The sequence below is a fragment of the Haliaeetus leucocephalus genome, unplaced genomic scaffold (genome assembly GCF_000737465.1).
Source record: "Haliaeetus leucocephalus isolate CR32 unplaced genomic scaffold, Haliaeetus_leucocephalus-4.0 Scaffold173, whole genome shotgun sequence".
NCBI lineage: Eukaryota > Metazoa > Chordata > Aves > Accipitriformes > Accipitridae > Haliaeetus > Haliaeetus leucocephalus.
This window is the reverse complement of record NW_010972609.1, coordinates 4,873,438-4,889,099: the sequence shown is the minus strand read 5'-3', so window position 1 is coordinate 4,889,099 and position 15,662 is coordinate 4,873,438. Positions and strand designations below refer to the sequence as shown.

The following is a 15,662-nucleotide window of genomic DNA, read 5'->3' as shown; positions in this document are numbered from 1 at the left end:
TATGTGTTCCAGAGGCTGTGTACAGGTAGCATGCGTAACCATATTTTTTTCTGTCATAGCACATCGATGTAACATACCCTTTCTTCCTGGGAACCTACAGGATGGGTTTATCGAATGGTGGGATATTGTCAATACCACCTTCAATCCTAACACCTTTTCTGCACTGTGTAAAAGCTGATGTACACAAAACAATGTGTCTGAATTTCTCTGCTTCAGCAGTCTTGAAAGCTCTACCCTAGTCTCACTGGTCAGAGGGAACCAGTGGTCGTTGCGAGCATTAGTCTGGCAGTTAACTCTTCCTCATGGTACTTCCCCTAAGGACCTGGTCCTTTACAAAGTGACTTTGTCTTCTCTGGATCCTCTGTCACCTTAGCAGATAAGACAGTCTAAAGAGAAAGCAAAGTGAAATTCTGGCCAGAATCTAGTCTTTGAGCTGGTAAGTTGCCTGGATCACACATGTACTTCAGGTGTCTTTACCTTGCTGGTTCTGTGGTCTGCATGCCATGTGTTGAAGTAAGCATTTTTAAAAGTCCGCTTAACAAATTCAATCTGCATCTCTCCACATACTGTTCCTCTTTTTTACAGCATGTTCAGAAGGGCACCAGTTAAAGTAATTTCTGCTTTGTGCAACGTTAGGGAGGTACATTCAGAGTTTCTTATGACATTTTATAATAGAACTAATTTGGCCTGCTATTCTAAATATGTAGATTGATTCTAATTGATGAAGCTTTCATTTAGAGTGTTAATTTTGGAATGTATGGACGTAGAGATTTAGGTTATATAATTTAAAAAAAACCTTGATTCTGTATGTTTTTGTTGAGTGTAGCAATATACTTCAAATGTTGTGGGGTTTTATTTTGGTTTGGGTTTTTTTAACTAACAAAAGTTTAGGCAAAGCTCATATTTGTGAACTCTAAAGTTAACGTTCTCTATGACCGGTTGAGTTAATGACCTAATTTTTAAAGTATACAGCAAACTATAGTTGTCCTGAATAGAAGGAGACTCCTTTGCCTTGTTAGGACACTACGTCATTCATATCCAGCTTGCTGTTGCTGGTTTTGTGCCTTTTTCGTTATCAGATCTCAAAGAAGCATCAGAAGAATTTTAGATAGAGGGTTTTCCTTTTGCCAAATTCTTTATCCTTTGGTGGTCTTTCTCTAGGACATACTGCATTAGGAAAAAAAAATAGCAGATAAAATTCCGTCTTCATATTCATGCTTGAGTTACTAGAAATTATTAGGTTACGTTGTATCTAGAAGTATGTTTGTATGTGCATGTGTAGTTTTTCCAGTCTTTGCAACTTAAGAAAATTATGGACTAGAACAGAAATTTAGCAAATCCAATGTATTATTCTTTAAAGGAATCATCAAATGACTATGATCTGTTATAAGGGCTTCCAGGGAAAAAAATCTGAAAATGTTTAAATATAATTCACTAATGCCCGTAAGGAGAATGGGCTACTTCACCTTTATTAAACTGATCAAAAATGCAAGATGTTTGTAATGCCCAGTTGAGTATAAAAGCATGAAAAAAATCTGTTTTTTATAGAGAGATGTTTGCAAACGTAATTTAAAAGTTTTTCCCCTTAAATGCTGATTTTTAGGCCACTTGCAAGCGGGATCAAAGGCTTGCAATGCTTAGAACCCACCGCATACACATGCAGAAGAAGAAAGAAGAGGAGGTTGAACGTTTTGAGGAAAATACAAATTGGCTGCATCGTGTTGAAAATGAAATGCGCCTCCTGGGTCAAGATGGGTGTATTCCAAAGGTAAAGTGCCTTTCACTTCAAGGACAGATTTCAGGCATTGTAGGCAACGTCTGACTATAGTTAAGAATAGATTATAATTTTTTTTCCCCTCTTTGTCTCACTTCTACTGACATCTTCTGCCATTCTTTCAGGGTAGTTTCAAATTCAAGTATTAGCTGTTTCTGCTCTTCTGCTCTCAAAGTACTTAATTGTTTGTGCAAGTATTCCTTGTTCATGAAAATATACAATTACGTATAAAAATGCACGCTAAAGGGGAGTAAGTATGGTATGGCTAAGCAGTTCAGATGGCTGCCAGAGTGTTGATCCTGCTCCTGGCCATACACTTCTAGTCTTGCCTTTACAGTAGCTCCTGATGCTCGTTGAACCATGTGACAACCTAATTCTTAGCCTGGCCAAAAAAATCTTTTTTGGAGGGTGCTGGGGGAGGACTGGAAAGGGGGAAAGAAGTAGGAAGTTGCGTTAAGTTCTCTGCCAAGTTTTAGCAAGTAGTGTCAACTCAGTGCAGCCTCAGACAAGACCAGAGCTGGCAGAAGGGAAGGGATGAAGGTCTGTGCAGAACAAGGAGAAGAGGAAAAGAGAGGTGGGGGGGTTGTTCCTCCCTGCCTTTTAGTTTCAGCCGGCAATTGGAGTGGCTTAAATGATAGTGTAATGAGCACTTATGTGACTCGTATAATGGAATGTATTTCAATACCTGTATTTTTATTGGGATGACTAAAATGTGTTGATACCTTAAAAGAAATTTAAGGTATTTCAAACAGGATACTGGCATCTCAGGAAGATGACTGAATACAGTGAAGACTTGTCCCAGACAATGTCACTGAAATTCAGATATGGAGCGAGTACACAGTAAAAGGGGCAAACATATTTTTGGGCATGCATAGATAAGCATATGTGTGTGCCTGTTGGATTCTTAATGCTAATTACAGCACACCCACAATGATCAAAGGAATCTACAAAGCAATATTTATGCATGTAAATGAGAATCAAACAATTCATACTTTTCTGCTATAAAACATTCTTTTAATAATATAGATCCACTCCATCTTTACTTTTCAATCTAAGATGAATTAATACTATTTTTAGTTTCACACTATCAGTTTGATGTGTAGTTGTTTGTGGTTTTTTCTTGCTAATTTCCCAAGGAACTCTGTAAAGATCTGCAGTGTTGCCATTTAAACCTAGAAGTTAAGGACCTGAAAGCCCAGATTGAGCACATGTTATCTCTGGTGTCCCTTCAAGATCAGCACTATAAGCAGACAGAAAAGTAAGTATGGTTTCATAGCAGGTGTGATAAGACTTCTAGTCTGACATTTGTAACTTCAGAAGACATACCTATGGAATTTAGTTTTAGTTGAAACAGAAGCAAGATTTTTCTCAAACTTTTTCTAGGTTAGAATTGTGTTTTCTTAGCAAAAAGATATGTAAAATAATAATCACTACATAAATCTTGGTCTGTATCCACCATTAACAGAAACTGCAGGTATACTCTAGGGCTTCTTATTTCTATTTAATTTTCTTCTTTGCATAGTTTTTACAAATTGTTCAATACATCAAGGTGTCTTATTTTCTTCCATGTTGAACAGCAGTACTGATTTTTTATAAGTGATTGTGTTCTCTTTTAATTTCTTGCACTGTAGACGTTAATTTACCTGTAACAAAAACTGTTACTATTAAACTCTCATATAGCTAGTCAGACTGAAGAAAGCTGAATTTGCAGGTAAGCATGAGCTCTCTTTCTATTATCAGTCTCTTGAAAATGTTGGAGACTAGCTTTCGGAATGTGACATAAGGAATGGGAAGTAATCTCAAATCTGTTCAGTAAATAAGAATATTAAAGTTTTAATTAAATTATTCCAAAATGAAATAACCAGCTTTTCTTCCTCCTTTGGAGAAAAGGCTGTTACCATAAACCATTACAAAAACTAATACGTAAATCTGCAAAAATGAAAGAAAAATTTTTGAAGCTACATTGTTAGTAATTACAAAGTTGCATATTTGGGTTTCTGTATACATATCCCTTTCCCTATTGCTTGAACTTCCTGTTTAGTCTTGCAACTGACTCTACAGTTAATGAATTCCTGTGTTCAGGTAGAATTCCTAAGCTTTTGTCATTTTAATTTGATTTGCAGTTGTGTGTGGATCTTAAGGTAGTCCATTCTTTAATTAAAGATCCTAGTATCTAAATTTATCTGGACTAGGCTTCTAATAAGGTTCTATGCACATCTGATTAAGATGTGCTTGGTTTAAACCACATTATTTGGTTTATACTCTTCTTCATTTATTGGATGATTAATTTTTGAAAGTCAGACCTCAATCAAGTTATAGTGACTATTATTTCTGTGGTGCTTGAGGGACTGAATATCTTGGACACTGAGGGAAAACTATACCTAGTAAATACTTAGAGTGAAATGCAAGATTTTGCAAAAGAGAAAAATTACTCTTAGTCATGAATATTTCCTCTCAGTGTTATGGTATTCACCCAAAATAAATTAAAATAAATTACACAGCAGAACTGGGGCGGGGGAGGGGACGGGGGAGGGGCAAGGCAAGAAGGACAAAACCTTCTTTGTATTCTTCCTTTGTATTCTTAATAGTGGCAATGCTAGTAAGGATCAGATTAGTTATGGTTTAGTCATATTTGTCTTGCCTGTTGTTGTTTTACAGAGTACTAAATACCTTGCTTCCAGTTCTTCGCAAGCAATACCTGACTTTGAAAGAAGCTGGGTTGACAAATAATTTAATTGAGACTGAATTTGGGGAGGTTGAGCAGCTGATTCAAAGACAAAAATCAGTAGTTTGGGCTGACCAGACTGAAGCAAAGGAACAAAATCAAAACAATGAACTAGACTTGTCAGCTATCTTTGCATTCCCACAACTTGTGAACAGGGCAAACACCCCATGCCGTAAGTATATAATTAATTTGTTCTCTGTTGAAAATGCTTTTAAATGTCTCCTGCAAAAGTTATATGTCATCTATAAACACAGTGGATGCACACTTCTGCAAATACTGAAGCCAAATATAAAACTGAGCCTCAGACCCACTTTCTATAAATTACATAACATTCGTAATTGGATATAGGAAATAAGTTTACTTTTTCAATGGCTAGACACACTCTGCCAACAGATAACTCCCTCCTCCTCATGTTGTAACATACCCCATATATCAGTGTTCCTCGATCCTATAAGTGTTATTAATAATTCCATTTGAATCTTTCACATGACATTGATGGAATCATAGTGTCAACAAGTATTATAATTCTGTTAAAGTGATTTGAAATGTTAAGCAGCTGCTATGGTTTTGCACAGTTTCAAGTAATAGACTTGGGGAGGATGAGATTTCCCATTAATTACAGGTTGGCCTGGAATTAATTTAGTACAATATTTTATAAGTTTATTTTTCCAAGAATCAAAGGATTCACCATTTCTGTCATGGAATTGACTGCTTTGCTGTATCCTGACAGCCACATTTTTTTTCCCTTGTAATTCTATGTAGCTGGCTTTTCTTCTTTAGTTGTAAAGCGAGTTGGCCGAGAGGATAGCCTGGGTAAAACGGGATGAAGAATCCTTACAGAAGGCACTGTTCTGAGGGATGACAGGCCAAATCTCAGCCTGACAGTGCAGCTGCTGTGGGCCAATGCTGTATCTTGTGCTCTGGATAGGCAGCACTAACACACTGGGGCTTTCTGCTTACAGCTAATAATCTGTAACATTGAAAGACATCCATAGGTAACAAGGGAAAAGCAGATAAATAATGCTTTAGCTTCTCAAAAGCTGGTAGTCATAGAAGAGCATTGACCCCTGGAACACTGTGAAATTAGTCCACTGCTTCCTTTAGCTTTCTTCCTCTACACAGCTCATTCTGGGGTTAAGAATTATTCTGCCAAAACCATTTATAACCTCTGTTCTCATTAAGCGTGTATGTGATTTTTAGCATATGCTTGTATTGCTGTTGACCATACCAGATAGTTGATGCCCAGTATTTCACTGTCTGCAGTGTAAAGGTCAGATTGTGTTGAGGGTGGGCTGGGTTTTTTTTTGGCAGGGAGAGTGGTGTTGGGTTGGTTTTAGTTTGGGTTTGTTCTTTTTGGTGTGGGTTTGGGTTTGCGTTTTCAGAGAGAAGGAAAAGAAAGTTTGCAGACTTGCATGCTTATACTTCCTATTTTGCCCATGCTAGTCAGGGATTCAGCAAGGCTGAAAGCAGTTGTTGGCTTGCTCATTTCTCCTTCCCGTTTGGAGTGAGGGCAGTGGACCTCAGTGGGTTGCAGCAGTCTTCCACTCTGCTCCATTCTCATTCCCCATATAGAAAGAAATTGGATGTGGATTGCTGGCAACCTTTTGGAAAATCATGGCAGTGATAAGTACCTGCATTCTGTGGCATTGTGTTCATTAGGAACCAGAATGCTACTGTCATATCATAATGGAAATATAATCTGCAAAGCTTTATTAAAGGCATTAAAATAAAAGGTAGTGATTTTCTTTCTTGTTTTATCTTTATTTTTAAACAAAAAGAAGAATATTGTTTTTAAAACTGGTTTTCTAGTCTGTTTAGTCTGTCATGGCAAAGCAGATTAATGAAGGGTTTGGAGGTGGGGTTGTTTCCTGTCATAACTCATCTGAGAATTCAAATACAGTGACATTTTCTTTTCGGTGCTAGAACACTGGAATCTTAATAGCAGATCTGATTGCAAAAATCAGCCCATTCTTATTTTGAATCATGTTTTGTGTGTATGTATATATGTATATATATGTCTATATTTTCACTTATAATTTAGACTGTGATTATCTGCCTGAAATGTGTAATATTTTATTATATTAAAAAAACACCTAGAAAACGGCATTTAACATGTTAAGGTTGGATTTGTGGAAGTATACATCTGTGGCTGAAGAAGGAAAGAAATATAGACTTCTCTAAATCACTTGTAAAATAAGAATTCAAGTCTCACATGCAATGGGGTTTTCACTTGGAGATGGGTATTTTATATGTACAAGACAAACATGAAGCCATGCTCTTAGCTGGTATTTATTTTATATCATAGGCATATTTTTGGTATACTTTTTTTCCTTTTAGAGGGATTATTTTTTTTCTGGCAGAATAGGTAGGGAGATGTACCCAAATGCAGATCCAGTAAACTGGATAATATACTTTAACTAAGCATTGATTGTAGAGATTCTGTCTTGTCGTATGTGGTTTATCATTGTTTTGAATTTTAATTCATGACACTAGTAAGCTTCATTAGAGTTCTTGATTAATCTATTTTTGTTCCACCTTCCTTGAAGTCCTGTGTTGTAAGAGGCCAGATTTGTTCTTGCTGAAATTAACACTAAAATAACTATTATTTAGATAGCAAACTTTTAATGCATAAACATTTCACTCATTAATATCATTAGACATAATTTGAGGGGTTGTCTCGAAAGTCTTATCTGGAGGTTTTCCAATTATTCTCTTGTTCTAAATGTTGTTGAACTGTATGTTCACCTAAGTAAATGGACACCATATTTTTTTCAGTTAAGATGGACTTTTTTCAGCTGTAAATGGTGTCTTTGCCTGAAGATGTCCATAGAAGTCTTTTGTGGTATTTTTATTTTTGTTTACTTGTTGTTCTTTGGAGAAGGAAATAGGAGACATTACTTTCGCTCCTTTCCCCCTGTTAGTAGATGCAGGAGAAAATATGGTAGAAACAACTGTCCTCCAAATTTTGTAAGCCTTCCTGTAAAGGTTATGATAACTTCTAACAAGACAATTTCTAATGCCACACTTCTTGGGATTTTTTTTTTTCCTCTTCATCTGATTGTGTGCTCTTTCCATTTGCTTTTGACCAGTTATATGAACGTGTTGATAATTTTAGTGGATGTTGCCAGGATTTTTTTCCAAATTACTGAAGATTTTTAGTCTTCATAAAGAATGTACCTCTTTCTCATTGACAGCTTACGTTGGTGAGCTAACATAACATAAGTTTTGTCCAACAGGGTTGTTTTTTTTTTCCTTCATACTGCTTGTTAGTATAAGACTTTCTGCTCAGTAGGTAGCCATTGTTGTACAAAAAATCATAAATATAAGTCATTGTACAGAATAAGTCATATTGCTACTAGGTGCTAAAGTACTGAGAGCTGGACATTAGACATTTGAATTTGAAATTGAGTTGGAATTGAATTAGAATTGGATTTGCTTGCTGGAAGAAATTAAAATAAAATTCTAAAAATGATTAATTGGACATTCAATTGTTTAATTTTAAAACCTTAAGGTGACAAGTGAACATGAACAGTATCAGCTCTGCTTAGAAAAAATAAATTCTTTTCAAACAATGTTTTTACAGTATCATTTTAATCTTACTATGTCCTTATCTAAAATACTAGTGGTGTTGACACAATCATTTTCATACATCTTGGGAGGTGGGGTGGAAAAAAGTAATCCACTTTATCAGTGCTTTAAAAATTCTTCTGTTGAGCACAAAATAGATGCAATGAAATAGCTCCTCTTCAATTATTTGAATTCACATTTAAAATGTTGAACTATTAGCTGATATTATGTTATGGAAATCCATTTCTCTTGTGCAGAACGTATATAACAAACGATTAAGAAAAAAAACATAAATCAGAAAAAATACATTAGCATGGGAAAATGTGAAGTAGTACAAGGGCAACATCTCAATCGGAAATAGGAAGGATGTAGTAATTTCTCTTTTCCTTTAAAGATTTAATAAATTATTCAAGAATCCAATTCCTTCTCCCTAAAGTCATCTCAGAAGTATGCTTGGCAAATGTTAGCAAGAGCTGACCTACGAACTTAATGAACAAATAAAAAGGAAGATTTATACAGATCCCCTCACACCTTTGGTGCATTGATATTTTATTATTTATAATTTGTTCAAGATGTTGGGAAGAAAATAGCATTTTGCACCAAGATGAAAAAAAAAGTTAGCCACGTGCTACACAGTGGTCATTATTCCTTATATAAAAATCCATATTTCACATATAACATAATTGCATGGACTTCAACTTGTTAGCAGAAAAGAGCCATGCAGTTCATTTCTTGTGATTTGATTCTTATTTTTCACGTTATAAGTTGAGCAGGAATTTTTTTAAATCTCCCATTTACTATAAATATGTCACCTTGTGTTAGTGTCTCAGACGTTTCTTTTCTAAATAATCTGGGGGAGAGGGTAGAAAAGTTAATTGGAGGCAATGTAATGTTTCTTCCAAATGAAATGTAAGTCTGGAGCATCTTAGAGGAAGAGAGTGTGCTAGGTCTGCTGGTAACAAATATGATGTATTGCTTTTGAACCAATGTTAACACCTATTTGGAAAAATTTTTTTTTTTTTGAGAAAATCCCTCTGCAAAAGTGAGATGCTACTCATGTAGAAAACAGTAAGATTTATGAGGAAAATAAACATTCTTCAGTGAAAGTTATGAAGTAAACAATTACATATCTTTTGTTGAACTGAAAAGTATCTAAGGATGTATGCAGTATCTATGCATTATCCATATTTGGAAATTTCAAATTCATTAACGAACTACAAGTTAGTGTTTAGTCACTAAGTGTTTAAAATGGTGGTGATGCAGAAAAACACCCATGCTTAAAGAAACTGCTGAATTCTACATGTCATAGAATGAGGCACTAATCATTGCAGAAACTTTTTTTTAATGACACTGTAACCTTTTGCTGGCAGTCCTTTAAGAGAGAACCATGACATTGTTCAAATGCAAATGAATTGTTACTGAGTGTTTTCACATAAAAATTAAAATGCTTTAAGTCACATAAATAATATTCCTGATTATAAGCACTGTCCCCAAAAGGCTGAAGCAGCTAAATCATTTCTGTAGAATGGGAAAAGCTGTGAAAGCAGGGCCTTAACTTCTCATGGGTTTCTTTGGAATTAACTACATTGCACTAGCTGATCCTGAAGAAGGAAGTCAAACTAGTAATTGATGTGGAAAAAGAATCTAAAAAGAGTAAAGGGAGGGAATAGCAAAGGTGAAAGGGTAGGAAGGTAGGAACCTTTATTCCAGGTTTTGTTGAAAGTGTCTTACAAAAAGAAGTTTCGAAAAATATATTTCAAATGTGCTTACTTTATTGTATTAAGTGGTTTTGGTATTACCTTGTTGTAAGTTCCTTCTTTCTATTGGGAGTTTCAAAATACCAAAGAATTTCAGCTGAATTCCAGTAATGCATAAATCTTTGTTTCTAATGAAGATTTCTTCCTTTTAAAGGGTCTCCTATATATTGAATAATATAAAGTCATAGTGGGAGAGAAAAAGATCAAGATACTCTCTGGCCATTCATTCAACATCTGTTTCGATGGTCAAGTTATCAAGATAGTCAATTCTTGTGCTTAAAAATGCTGATTTTGAGAGAAAGCTAATTAAAGCTCATAAGCTTTGCCAAAGCACATGTAGCGCTTCACTACAGGAATAGACCTCTTTCTATCTTGTTTTTCCTTTAACCTTTGAAACCTTTAAACACCTTCTGTAAAATGTCTTGCTCCGAGTGTCAGAGATGTATGTATGTTACTAGCTGACTGTTAATCAGCAACCTTGTCCAACCAAGTAATAGAGCTTAATCATCTGTATCTACAGTAGTACTACCATGGGTACCAGAAATAGCACTCAGAAAATTCACAATTTGTCCGAAGCTGATGTTCCTTGCTCTTCTGTTTTGTTTAAACAGTACCATATTAACACAGCTATGCATGGCAGGTAGTTTGATCTAACAAACAATTGTTTTGCAGTGCGTACTAACACACTCTGCATGTAATGATTCAAGGAGTATTTTGCAAAGAACTTAACAGAGTATCTGAATCCTAAATTTCTGATTGTGCTTATTTGATGTGGTTTTTCTTCTACCACCACTTCAGAATTTTTAAAATAAAATTCATTACCCTCAAATTTAACCTAAAATGAAACATTTGAATTATCTTTTAATTTCAAGTAAAAATAATTTTAAAATACTTACACAACATTAATTTATCCCACTGAGTGTATTTACATTCTACATTTAAATACTGTTTTTCCTTGCTGATTTAATTTTTGTTTCTTAAAATATGACTGAAAACACATTTTCAGAACCTCTACTCTTGGTCACTTCCATTATGAAGCCCTAACATGGGGTTTCCATAACATGTCTTAACCATACTTTCGACTCTATATTAATAGGGAAGATGTTGATGAAACAATTGTTTAAAAAATATATACTCCTATTTTTAAGCATCCACCCATACATACTATTTATTCTGGCCTTAATTATAAATCAGAATTGTTGTTTTGTAGAGGAAATTCTGGTTTTCCACTATCATTTTTGTTTACAAATATGTTCAAAATTTAGATTAAGCTTCTGTATGCTTCATGAAACCATAAATGTGCAACCTCATGAACAACTCAACTATCTGTATTAAGGAAAGCACAAGCAATGAAAACAACTAAGTTCATTTAAAAATGTATTTGGATCCCCGTTCTTGGGTGTTGGTTAATAGAGACCCATACAGTATTCAGAGTATGGACTGATGGGTGGAGAGCTCTGACTGGTATTTGCAAGTATTTCTGTGAATGGGAAAGTTCTTGGCATTGTTTCAGGCATCCCATTTCCGGAAGCCTTACTGTACATTACCATTGAGAGAATGGAATTGATTTACAGGAAAAAAAAGAAAAGGCATCCATTACCTCCCCTTGTCACAAACATCTGAAAGTAAAGTCAATTTATTATGTTGCATGGCAGGAAAAATTGGGGTGTAGTTGTATGTAATAAAAGACTTGATTAAGAGTAGGAGAAGCATGTGTCTTGTATATAGGAAAGATTTGTCTTACATTGAGCAGCTTTTTCACACTGTCTATATAACTAAGTATTTTTCTCATGCTGTGTAAAATAGTACACCTGACCACTGGGACTCACAAGGATGCAGCCTTGATTTTAGTCTTTTTCAGTTCACAGCTGTTGTTTGCAAAACTGTTGTGAAACTGGCCATCACAGTGATGCCTTTGGGTCACATGAATATTAAATAATTGAAATGCATTCACTAGACCTCATTTGCAATTTGGAATTCCATGAGTCAGTTGTTAAAAGAATGAAAATGTATGATTAGTATTGTAATTGGATCAATCATTGGTAGCCCAGAAATGTTTATTGAAATGAATACATTAATATTTGATTTCACTTTAGCAGAACAACCTGGTAGACTTTAATTTAGCACAGTTTCCAGAAATAATCCCCTTATGCATATATTAACATGAGTTCCAGAAGAAGAGAAGTCTCGGCCATTATTTTGTCCCAAATGTCAATTTAGAACTAACCCAATTCAAAAGAGTATTTGTCATGAACTCTACTCGCTTTTTGCTGTGACTCATTTTTCACAAATACTGCGTTCTGCTTTTCCTACTAACTCACAGGGCTGTAAATATCTAATTTTGTTATGTTTTTCTACTGATAAATCAGTTCTTCTGAGTAGTCTTTTGGGACACATAATACAACAAACTAATGACCAAAACCACCTCATACCATTTGATATGGGGTGGTTCATGAGTGGAAGATAACTTCTATTTTTAATTTCTGAGTGAATCTCTTAAAAATAATATCTAAAAGAATTCTGACAATTATATTTTATAACCATCAGCCTGAAATTAAGGATCAGCAAATATGTGATCTATTCTCTAAAATATATTTGGAATAATGCTTATTTTTTCAAGAGAAGTGTTTGTAGCTGAAAGCACTAGCTAAAGAAATACAACTTCAAAATTTTTCTTTTAAGCTACCCCATCAGGTTAACTGCAGATGTTTCTGTAAAGTATATAGTGATTCATTTTTGTTTCTGAAATAAAAAGTAAACTTAATATCAGTGAATCATGATGATCATTCTGATGCAAAAGATTGAACTGGCCATAAAATGTGAAGCAAATACAAACCATAAACATTATAATTTCCCTGCCTTGCTGGGGAACAGTTCTGGAGACTTTCTTAAGAGCTGGAACGTGTTTCTTTGTCTTTCAGTAGAAAAGTAATGACAACACTTAATGATTAGCATTAGACATCCATTCAGGAACTATTTAGATTTGCTTGTTAAGAAAATATGAAGAGCCATACTTGGTCCACCACTGTGTCACCTTCAGTACCCTGTATTTAGTAGTTGCCAGTAACGCACTCCAAAGACAGACAGTGGTAACAGGACAAATCTGGAGTCAGGTGACTTGCAGTTTTCAGTTCCAATGCAATGGGAAATCCCATTGAACCAATCCCATTGGAATAATTGCCAGTAGATGTCTTCTAAGTTTGTCAAATCTGTATTTTGTAACCCATTTATACTTATGGGATTTGCCACAGCATACTGTAGTGAGTTCAACAGTATAACTGTTCTGTGGGAGGTAAAGAGTGCACTTAGTGTTAAAATTAGTATGGGATACAAATGGGGTCTCTACTGTTTGTTGCTACAGGAAATAAAATAATGCCTCATTAACATCATCTGTGATATTTTATTAATGTATTATGTATTGCCTCAGTTGTTCCTAGCTAGGAATGTACTGTTGTCTCAATTTTCTGTGTTTACTCATTGGAATACTTAGGCAATAAAATAAAGCATGTCCTAAAACATGTAACATATACATGCATCCCACCTACAAGCACTCAACAATATCATGTTAAAATTGAGTATCCTGGGAGAAAGCATTGCCTAAAATTGTCATACAAATACTTTGGTTTTAGTAGGCGTGACCTGCCATGAAAGGAATGTCTCTTCTGTGTTGTTTTAATACTAGAAGTTTGTATTTGCCACTTAAATGTTTTAAGTCCCTTGTTCTGGAGCTTTTTATTTTTCCCTTCTTGAATAGGATTTAGGGGAACTAGTTCTCCCTAGTTTTAGCTGTCCTGTTGCCATAGAAGCCGCGTAGTAACACATGACCACATTTTCTAAAATTGTTTGCTGAAATATTCAGTGCTTGTTTAGACAAAATTATGCTAAAATTGCATGAATTTAGTATTTAGGAAAGAAAAGGTATGGTGTTTCAGTTTGAGTCATATTACTTCTGTGTCAGCTTGTGGAACTAAATTTTCTCTTTCAATAAGAATTTATATATATATATATATATCTTAAAGTATGCCTCTGAATATCGATGTTTTAAATAATAATATGGAGTAGCCTTTGAAGTATTTGAAAATCAGTTTTTGCAAAAAAACCAAATAAATATGTAGTGGGGGGTTTTTTAAGGAGAAACACTTTTGATATCATGACTATTTGAAGTCAGCTGAAATCTATAGGAGTAGTGTTTTTGTAGCAGCTATTGTTGTCGCACCCCATTTTATTTAAACTTCTCAATGGCAGCTATTAAAAGCACCCGCAAAAAAGTTAGCAACTGGCTTCAGTATCTTGCTTCCTTATTAAGACAGGAATAAAACCACTATCATTCCTTTATTTTGTGGGTTTAAATGTTTTTCTTGCTGTATTTATGTTTACTTTAGATCATAACTGGTACTATATAGTGTGTAACAGCAAGCTAACATGGAATTGGGGTGTTGGGGTTGGGTTTTTTGTCACATCATATTTGGCTTATGTTACTTAGTGAAGCCAAATTAAATACGATGTTGCTGGCGATGGTTTTGTTTACTTTCTTGTTTACTGTGTTAGGAGCAACTTAATGCTTTCACAAAAAGCTATGAGAAGGGATGCTTCTTGAATATTTTATATGCTTTCCAATACTTAACTGGCAAGAAAAGCTAGTTTTGTTTTAACTTTGTTTTACAGTGAGTTTCATTCCAGAAATAAATAGGTTTTAAAAATAGGTCTGGGTTTTTACTAACAGCTTATATTTGCCCTATATAGGATTGCTGCAGCTGTCTTTTTAGTAATGTGACTTGTATTACAGTATGAAATACTGTTCATTATGATGAAATTCAACAAATTATTAATGTTGGCAATACTTTTGTGTTCTTTACCTATTTAGTTCATGGTTTAAATGCTTGCATTTACAGTTAATTTAAAAACGCTTCCAGTATTTAGTCCTGGAGAAGCTTCTAAAACTTGGCACGCTCACCAAAATGTTTATCCATCAGACTTCCTTTCTAGTAACTTTAGGACATTAGCAAAACCTCAGTGTCTTACAGTAAGCAAACTTTCTGAAACTGGAAACTTCCTGTCCTGACGTAACAAAAGACAAATAGAATTCTAGCCATTATTTTCCCCGAAACACACATTCTCAGATGCATGCATGCAGGAGGAAAACCTAATAAAGTAGTATTTTTTGAATGTGTCCTGCAATGTTTAACAGATAGTTATTTCAAATACTAGATTGGAATCCTTAGATAAAGCTTATTCTTTTATTTGAGAATATAAGCTGTCAAAAAAATCTTTAAAAGAAAGTTTTGGCCTCAATTTTTGGTTGTGATTACTAGAATTATTTTTTTTTTTAAAGAAAAAAGACATAGAAGAATAATATTGTACTCATGAAACCAAAATTAAAGAGCAAGCACACTAATGAAGCATAGCATTGTTGATAGTGTCATAGAGTACATATTGAAAATGGTTCATAAATAAGTTTCTTGCTTGTTATGAACAAAATCCTACTAAGTCTGGGAGAAAAATGCCTTCATCAAAGTAGGCCTGTATTATTTCTGGTGGAGGTGAAAATTTTGGGGGAACACATGGGCCCTGTTTTACTACCCTTTCTGTTTCACTGCTCGTGGAGAATATTCTGAATTAGCTTAGTGTTTAGATTACAAGCATGCTACTGTGTCTCAACAACCTGCTGCACTTTACCTGGTGAATGCTGACCGTAAATTAGACTAAGATTAGGTATGAGAAAAATAAGGTATTTTGCATTTTAATTAAAAAAAAAACAAACACCACACAAAAAAAACCCCAACCACCTTTACATACATATATATATATATATATATATATATAACGAAGTGAACTGTAC

The 15,662-nt window shown here is 34.6% G+C and overlaps 1 protein-coding gene across 1 annotated transcript in view; it reads left to right on the top strand.

Moving 5' to 3' along the window:
- KIF18A (kinesin family member 18A) overlaps nt 1-15,662 on the top strand; it is a 43,517-nt gene that overhangs the window by 20,007 nt on the left and 7,848 nt on the right. Inside the window, exons 10-12 of the mRNA XM_010563725.1 lie at nt 1,604-1,768; nt 2,911-3,032; nt 4,433-4,671. Coding sequence (XP_010562027.1) covers nt 1,604-1,768; nt 2,911-3,032; nt 4,433-4,671 — 526 coding nt within the window. The remainder of the gene's footprint in view (nt 1-1,603; nt 1,769-2,910; nt 3,033-4,432; nt 4,672-15,662) is intronic.